Below are 9694 nucleotides of genomic sequence, written 5' to 3'. Positions count from 1 at the left end.
TGCCGCTGGACTGACTCCTGTGCAGGTGGCATGTAAAAAACACCACTTGAGCGTGGCCGTTGCCAGTACCGCCTGACTGGCCCTCGTGCTAGTGGCATGTAAAACACCCACTACACTCTCGGAGTAGTTAGCGTTAAGAAGGGCATCCAGCTGTAGAAACTCTGCCAGATCAGATTGGAGCCTGGTGCAGCCATCTGGTTTGCCAGTCCTCAGTCAAATCATCCAACCCATGCTAGCATGGAAAGCGGACATTAAACGATGATGATGATGATATATATATTTGTATATATAATATTATGTAGGTAGGGTAGGAAATTTCTTACTTGTTTATCTAACATGTAAAAGTTTGTAATTCCTATTAGTAAATGAAACATGTGTAATGGTGAAAAAATAATACCAAAAAATTTTCCAACTTCCTGTTTTGTTATATATATATGTATATGTGTGTATTATATGATAGCCATAAATTTCTATGCTACAGTTCCTCTGCTCACGCAATGGATCTATCATATATATATGTACGTGTGTGGCCTTTGTGTTTGTGTTTGTCTCTCCCAACACCAGTTGACAACTGGTTTGGTTTGTTTACATTCCTATAATTTAGCAGTTCAACAAAATGGGGACCTGTAGAGTAACTACTGTGGTCAATTTCATCAACTAAACCTTTCAAGATGATACCTCAACATGTCCACAGTCTAGTGACTGAAACCAAAAATGAGAGTGACAGAGCATATATTTTCTCTCTCTGTAATGCTCACAAGCTTTTTCTATATCATATTTTAATACTTATATTTTTTTCCTAATTTTTCTTTCATTTTTATGATACTATTTGCATAAATTTCAAGATAAATATTTCTTCCACCTCTTTCAGTTGATTATCATTTGGAAGGGTATACATTTATAAAATGCTTAGTCCTTTTATTTATATGCAAATAAAAAGACTAAAACATTCAGTTTCTCGTGATTCTTGGAATCCAAGCTAGCATAGAAACTTGGATGAAATAGGTCAAAAATGAATACAAGACAAAATGAAGAGACTGAGTAAATACTAATTTTAAATTGGGAAAAAAAAAGATGACTGAGAAATTTTATTTTGCTTTTGATAAACAAATCAATTTGATTCATAAACTCCACCACAGCTCCTCTAACATTTTACTTTTTTCCTTTTTCTTCTCTCTACTTGCATATTTAAATATTATAATTTAACATTTCTTATACATATGTTTATCTTTTTACCAGGGAATGTCCAAATTGCCAGCTCTTGAACATTTTACTCTAAAAAATCAACCGTGAGTTCAATTTTGTAAATTTTATTATGCGTTTAGTAAGAACCTGAATATATAGGAACAAGACAGACTGTAACTTAATAAATCTCAGATAGGTACCAGACAACAATTTATCAGACCATGGCCTGCTTGCTGGTCAGCATGATTTAGTTGGGTATGAGATGTCTTGGCACAGCTGTTTTGGCTGATTCAACACTGGTGGATTTCACAGACATTCTTTCAATGTTTCTTTCATTCTCTCTCCATTTATGTCTGTGAGCATATTCCTTTTCATGTGTATGTGTGTTTATGTCAATTGTATTCAATTAATAAATTGTAAACCCGCCCTCTCTCATCTCTCTATCTGTATGTGTATAATCCTGCATGCATGTGCGTGCCTCCAGTGCCAAAATAAATTGAATGTTTAGTCAGTCATGCCAAATCATTAGTGTCCAGTAATCATTCTTTCATTTGGTTATTGAGAAACAGATAGAAAATATATTTGAAAGATTTTAAGTATTTTTAGGCGCAGGTGTGGCTGTGTGGTAAGAAGTTTGCTTCTCAACCATATGGTTCCAGGTTCAGTCCCACTGCGTGGCACCTTGGCCAAGTATCTTCTACTATAGCCTCAGGTCAACCTAAGCCTTGTGAGTTGATTTGTTTGAAAGAAACTGAAAGAAGCTCATCATATGTATATATATATATATATATATATATATATATACATACACACACACATATATGTATATATACGGGGTGCAATGGGTAAATTGACACCATTTTATAATTTCAATTTCGCGCATGCGCATTCTTTGTTTTTGATTTTGTCAATTACACAGTATAGTAGGGTCAGTTAGGCACCATCTGTGAGAAAAATAGCACTATGACACCATTCACTCTGCCAGAAATTTGGAAACAACATGCTGTATTGCTTGGTATTCATGCCAGAAGCTCCACTACAAACATTTCAGAGTGTTTGGGTGTCAATCTGAGGACAGTGCATTCTGAGGACATGTATTGAGAGTGATAAAAATCAAACATCCAATCAACGTGATGGTGTTTAGAGTGATCACTAGTGGTGGTGACATTATGCCTCCATTCATCTTCCCACATGGCCTCAGACTCAACACAGAGGCCTACATCAAGTGCCTGGAGGAGGTAGTGCTGCCCTGGATCAAGAGGGTGGCTGCTGGATGACCCTATATCTGGCAACAGGTCTCTGCACCATGCCATGCAAGCAGGAGAACCCAGTCATGACTGTCAGACAATTTCTGCAACCATATCACCCCCTAACATCTGGCCACCTAACTTCCCAGACTGCAACCCCCTTGATTATTATGCATGGGGCACAGTTGAGTGAGAGACCAACAAAACTCCCTGTAACACCAAAGATGAACTGAAGGCAAGGATTATGGCAGCATTCGCCAACTTAAACAAGGAGACTGTCCAGAAGAGTTGCAGGAGATTCCGAAGTCGTCTGGAGGCTGTGGTTGAAGCCAATGGCGATTTTATTGAATGAATTTACTCTTTAGTATTTCAAGATATTTTTATGTAATTTTAGTAAATATATCTGTTAAAATGAGATGTCAGATCTCAAGAAGCTGAACCTTTCAGGCAATATGACAAAGGACAGAAATACCTGGTACCTGGCCGTACTCAACAAAACTTGTACCCCACAGCAGAAGTCTTAAGACTGATCCTACTGGTGGTGTAAAGCACTCGTGATGGTGTCATGTAAAAGCACCTTTGCTGCATCACATAAAAGTGTCCAGGTGGTGCCACACAAAAAAAGTGCCCGTGCGGTGTCGCGTAAAAGTGCCCATGTGGAACCATCTAAGAGCAACCAAGCAATGTCACATAAACGCACCCAGCACACTCTATAAAATGGTTGGCATTAGGAAGGGTATCCAGCCATAGAAACCATGCCAAATCAGACTGGAGTCTGGTGCAGCTCCCCAACTTGCCAGCTCTAGTCAAACCATGCAACCTATGCCAGCATGGACAACGGACATTAAATGATGATGATGATGATGATGGTGGTGGAATTTTCAGTTAGATACCCTACTGAGAATTCCAGGTACTTGCAAAGGCACTCTTATGACCTTTTTTTCTCTCTTTTTTATCATTAGACTGAAATTATTCAGTTATGAAATAATGGTTGGCTACCTGTTTCCAGCAGCTAATTATTAATTCCAGGAATGTCTGGTTATTTTATTGAAATTGTCAAAAACCACCTGAACAACTCTTGGACGTATTTTCAAAAGTCATCTACCATGAATTCCTTGTTTATCTTTTACATGTGAAATCTTAATTCTCTGTCAGTCAGCCACAAATCTCACTACACCTTTTGTATACACATTGTTTGTATACACAAGTTCCTATATATCAAGTAAGACTGACATACAATTTAGCATATTTATAAATAATGTTGTATTATTTATAGAAATTTTATTTATTTTAAAAAAGATTTTAATTGCTTCAGTTTGTTTCTTATTTTATCTTTCTTAAAGTTACAACAATCTACGTCATACTTTTCCATGGCTCTCTGAAGCAGGTATACGTCTTTTGAATTTCTTGTTCATGTATGACCCAAATAAGAGGTAAGAATTTACAAAACTTATTCTTTTATATTTATTTTATTTGTTATTAGTGATGGAAGCAGTATTTGTTCAGAATAGCAGTCTGTATACCTTACTTAACATGGATATCATGTAGAAAGCCTTAAAACTGTGGTATTCATCTCGAGAAAACATCACATATAGATGAATAGTGCTATAAAGCACAGACATATATCAGTAGCAGATGAAAATCGTCCAGCAGCAGCAGTCACAGTACTAAGTCTAGATTTCTGCATCTTTGTGTATCATCAGTTACGAGTATTCACTATCAACTGCATGCTTAGACAAATTTGGCCTCTACTGATATAGAGAAACAGTGATTAACAAATCTATTCATATGACAGGTTTTTGCTCAGTTTTTGTCTACTAAATTCTACTTTAAAGACATTGGTCAGCATAGGGCTTTGATAGAAGAATATATAACAGTCAAAATTTTTGCAAGATTGTAAAGGTCGTTCTAATTGAATGAATCTTGGAGTTGTGTATCAGTATGTAATCCACTTTGTAGGGTTATTATAACATACATCTATGTGTGTGTGTGTGTAATCTTATAAGGTGTATATATAAAAATTATTCACAACTATCTTTAATGGAATGATAATCATTATTAATATCAATTTCAAATTTCTATTTCTTGGCAACATTTTTATTTCTAGGGCCACTGCTGAAGATTGCCTTGAGAGTTCTTACTTCAAGGAACAGCCATACCGTATGTATATTTGTTACTAAAATATATCAATTACTCTTCAGTAATAAATTCCATTTTTGGTGGGGATCAGTGTAAAAACTCTGATAAAGTGCTTGTAGAATTTTTCTTTTTCCATTCTACAATATCTTGGAAAATGCACACCATTCCTAATCATTTGGGGTTTGGTAAGAATTGAACTGAGGTTATTAATTTCACGTAAAATTACTATGCACTTTGAATTAATTCAATAGATTCATAATAATTGATTTCTTTAAATACAAAAAAAAGGGATTAGTTAAGAAAATTTGATTATTTTTCTTGTATATTATCGGCAATTATGTTACAGGTACCAAACCTCTTATCCGGAATCCAGAAATCCAGAATTAGCAGAAATCTGGCTATTTTTGAAACTGACTAGCTTTGAATTTAACGGGCTGTAGCAGTTCGCTGCATGGCTGCTTTGACTTGGTTTTAAGAATTTTTAAGTGGCTTAATAAAGATCAAGCAGACCCTGCTTTAGAAATGTATTAATTTGTAAATGTTATACAAGTTTGTTCTTTACTTTTCGTTGTTTATTTTATATTTATTATATATTTAGCCTGTGTCCAGAAATCCGGAAAATCCAGGAATCCGGATCACCTCCGGTCCCAAGGTTGCCGGATAAGAGGTTCAGTACCTGTACTACATTTCAGGGGAAATGAAAAACAGTGAATCTTTGTAAGATATGAAACCCAGACATTGAGGTACTGAAATAATTATAGTGAAGCAACTTTTGCTTTACTAGTGCTACATTATCTCATCCATTAATTATAAAGGTCTACAACTGACTGAACTTAGAAAACAAAAACTTGACATTAGTGATACCATCATCATCATTTAATGTTTGTTTTCTATGCCAGCATGGATTGGATGGTGTGACAGGAGCTGGCTTGCCAGAGAGCTGCACCAAGCTCTAATTGTCTGTTTTGGCATAGATTCTATGACTGGATGCCCTTCCCAATGTTAACCATTTTATAGAATGTACTGTGTGCTTTTTATGTGGCACCAGCACCAGTGCTATTATGTGGCACTGGCATGGGTACTTTCTACATGGCACTGGCACAAGTGTTTTCCATGTAGCACCGGTACAGGTACTTTCTATGTGGCACTGGCATGGGTGTTTTCTATATGGCACCAGCATGGACGATTTTTATGTTGAACCAGCACAGGTATTTTTTATGTGACACTGGTATAAGTGCTTTTTACATGGCACGGAAACAGGTGTTTTCTATGTGGCACCAGCACCCACAAGCTTGCAAGACCAAGATTCTTGGCTGAGAGAGAGAGTGGGAGACAACTGTAAAGAACATGCTTGTCTTTATATATTTTACTTAGCTCAACATGTCTTCTCAAGCACAACAATTTGCCAGAAGTCTTGGTCCCTTGTCATCTCCTCAGGGAGGCTCAACATCTGAAAATCCTTTCTCACCACTTTGTCTCACATCTTCCTAGGTCTTCCACTGGTTCCCCCATAATTAGAGTTTGGTATTTCTTTATGTGGCTGTACTCATCCATATGCCTCATATGACCACACCAGCACAATTTTCTCTCTTGCACACTACATCTGTTGCCTGTTATACCCAATTTTTCTTTTAAATTATTTACAGTTTGTCATACATGCACACTGACATTAACCATCTAGCAAAGCATGCTATTTTCATTTCTTAAAAGCTGTCACATGTTCTCTGTAGTCAAATCCCATATAAATAAATCGATAAATAAATAAATTATCATTCATTTTGTACTAAAAGTATTATTTGATTGCTGTTTGTTTGGTGTTGAGTATTGAAAGTATTACAGTTTTGTCTCCACAAATCATGTATTCATAATTAATAATAACTCACCTATCCTATTTACATTGATGTATCTCATACTCTTCCAAAATATAATCTTTCTGACTCTGCTAGCTACCAACTTACTATCTTCAGTTCTAAGATCTCATATATAATGTAGGCTGACATAAATGACTGCCTGCTTTATAACCTTTAGTTTCAATCCCTCCCAATGATCTCCTCCAGTTCAGTTTCCATATAGCCAGATCTTCTGGATGTCTGCTTCCCTACATTACTCACAGTCGTCTTTGACTAAGGGCTACAAATATTTGAAACAGTATTATGGTTGATTGATTATGGTTGGAAAAGTAGACCTTAAAACGACGATGATTGTTATTATTATTATTATTATTATTGTTATTATTCAGTAGTTTTATTTTTATAACGTGCTTTCACTTCACTACCGAGCGCAGCTCTGTGTGCCTTGGGTATGTGCTGTGGTTTGCTGTGATGCTCTTATGGTTACTGTATTGAAAGTGTTTTATGTAGGATGTGTGCAGTGCCCAGTAGTGCAATTTTCTGTATGTTATATATATTTGTAAGTCCTGGTGTTTTTGTTATGTATTTGTCTGAATATTTTTTATTATACCTAAGGCACCTTATTATCATTATTATTATTATTATTATTATTATTATTATTATTATTATTATTATTATTATTATTATTATTATTATTATTATTATTATTATTTTTAAATTTTAAAGTATATTCTGCTATTTTTTTTATATTCTTTTAAATCATTAAGCACTGTTCCATAATATTATACTTCCAGCATGTGATCCAGGCATGATGCCATCATTTCCACAGCACCGTCTGAAGAGAAGAGCTGCACCTAGAAAAATTGAAGAGAAGTAAGATATTGACAACTTTTATCGAATTTTTTTTGGTTATATTTCTATCTCTAATATTCAGTAAATTAAAATAAAAGTAATTTTTAAATAAACACATTTTTCAGGCAGTTCAAATATGTTTGAGACATATTTGACTTGTAAAACAGCCAGTTTCACTGCAGTTTGCTAGGGAGAAAAGTTCTCACTTTAGACAAAAAGTGTAAAACACTGAAGTTATTTTAGAGAGCTTCCTATGAAGTAGGATACGCATTTTGATCTTTATATGCTCTCATCAGTATTAGATACCAAGAGGGACAACTCTGAAATGACTGGAACTTTTGCTTCCTTCTAAGAAATCAGTATAAATCATCTTCAGATTGTGTGCTGTGGCTTCTAGGCCATGACAAAATACATGGTTGGCATGCAAAGTATTGTTGTGAAATAAACAAATTTTTTAATCATTTCAAATATATTTGCGACATATCCAACCAATAAAAAGGCCATTTCTACTGTGGTTTGCCTTGGGGAAAAATTCAAGATGTAATAAAAGACACTTGCCCAAAGTGTCATACAAAGGGACTGAACCCAAAACCACATGGCTTCTTAACCACACAGTCATTCCTGCACATGTATTTTTTAAAAATTATTGAAGCAGGGTAATTATGAAATTTGTAATGTTTTCTTTTTACTGTATTTTCTTGCTTACAAGTTAATGTCATATGTAATGTAAACATTCAAACATCATCACTATCTTTCCAAATTCTACTTCATTTCACATATACTTGGGGTATAAGTCAACCTGTATTTCTTTGCTGTAAATTTTGATCTAAAAAATTTGACTTGCATGTGAGAAAATATGGTACATACATCTTCTTCCTTTTGGATGGGTTGGACAAAAGATCTTAAGACAGTATTCTATAGCCAGATGCTCTTCTTGGTATCAACTTTTAACTGCTTTTCAAGTTAGGTATTTATACCACATTTTTGTTCACTGAAGTACCACCAGGCATTTTGTTCATGGGAGACATAAACAAAGTCATGAAATGGTGCTGGTGTGAAGACTCTCTCTCTCTCACATGCACAAACACAGCAAGCTTTCATACAGTTTCCATTTATCATTTTCTTTTATCTTTTACCTGTTTCAATCAATGGACTGCATCCACACTGGGGCACCACCTAGAAGGTTTTAGTCAAACAAATCCACCACAGTACCTATATTTTTGAAGTTAGGTACTTATTTTGTGAGTGTCTTTTACCAAACTGCTAAGTTACCAGGACATAAACAAACCAACACCAATTGTCAAGTAGTAGTGGGACACACACACATATAATAGGCTTTTAGTTTCCAGCTACTAATTCCACTTACAAGGCATTGATTGCTACATGGCTATAGTAGAAGATACTTGCCCAAGGTTCCACATAGTGTGACTGAACCAGAAACCCTGTGGTTGGGAAGCAAACTGCTTAACTACACAGCCATGCCTGCTCTTAAAAAGCTGCTGTATTTCTACTTAGCTAAGGACAATACTTAATTTTCATCTTGTTAGGAACTAAATTATTCTAATTGAATTATGAATAGACTAAGTCCTGGTTGTCTTGTTGAGAAGCTTGCTTCCTAACCATGTGGTCTCAAGTTCAGTCCCACTGCATGACACTTTGGGCCAGTGTATTCCACTACAGTCCCAAGCTGACCAAGGCACGAGTGGATTTAGGAGATGGAAACAGAAAGCTGCCTGTTTTGTGTGTGTGTGTGTGTGTGTGTAACCTTGTCTTGATATTTTATGTTGGTTGGAAATGAGCATCACCATCATTCAAGCAATGTTGTTTGTTTCCATTCTTTTGTGGAAATCACATTCAACCATGGGGAAATATTACTTTGCTTAGTAACAGGTAAGGGTTGGCAACAGGAATGGCATCCAGCCATAGAAAATCTGTCCCAACAAATTCTGTCTGACCCATGCAAGCATAGGTAAGTGTATGTTAAATTATGATGATTTTATATACATATAATGTACATGCTCATCTATATATACACACACACACACACATATATATATATATATATATATAATAGTTTTCCAGAGGATGTAGCAACCGTTACTAATATAGCATAAGAACTTACCTTAGGGGATCATTAACTAGATTCCTTAAGGGTCGTTCTCACAGTTTATATTTATATTATAAGGTTTTTAACTTTTAAATTTTCATATTCAAAAGAGACAGAGACTTCAAATTCGATATATAGATTTATTCACCACTCTATGTTAACATTTATGTGCCAAACTTATCCAGTGACTGGTCCATTGGATTTAGACATTTGGCACTTCTTCAGGAGTGGTTACCATTCGAACAAAACACGAAAAAACACATACATAACTATCATTAAATCCTTAGAATTTCGTTAGATTTCATCTTTGTTAT

General features: G+C 35.3%; 1 protein-coding gene across 5 annotated transcripts in view; it reads left to right on the top strand.

Moving 5' to 3' along the window:
* Positions 1 to 9694, top strand: part of LOC106884424 (cyclin-dependent kinase 10) — a 37754-nt gene that overhangs the window by 20880 nt on the left and 7180 nt on the right. For 4 of the 5 annotated variants that reach the window (XR_008265332.1, XR_008265333.1, XM_014935803.2 and 1 more), the window contains exons 12-15: positions 1240 to 1289; positions 3776 to 3865; positions 4540 to 4592; positions 7216 to 7294. Coding sequence is in view for 2 of the 5 variants with exons in the window: in XM_014935803.2 (XP_014791289.1) it covers positions 1240 to 1289; positions 3776 to 3865; positions 4540 to 4592; positions 7216 to 7294 (272 nt within the window). In the remaining 3 variants the exon portion in view is untranslated. Of the gene's footprint in view, positions 1 to 1239; positions 1290 to 3775; positions 3866 to 4539; positions 4593 to 5169; positions 5315 to 7215; positions 7295 to 9694 lie in introns of all 5 variants that reach the window. The other variant, XR_008265336.1, reaches the window with a different exon arrangement.

Source organism: Octopus bimaculoides, chromosome 1 (assembly GCF_001194135.2).
Source record: "Octopus bimaculoides isolate UCB-OBI-ISO-001 chromosome 1, ASM119413v2, whole genome shotgun sequence".
Lineage (NCBI taxonomy): Eukaryota > Metazoa > Mollusca > Cephalopoda > Octopoda > Octopodidae > Octopus > Octopus bimaculoides.
This window is presented reverse-complemented; position numbering and strand designations above follow the sequence as displayed.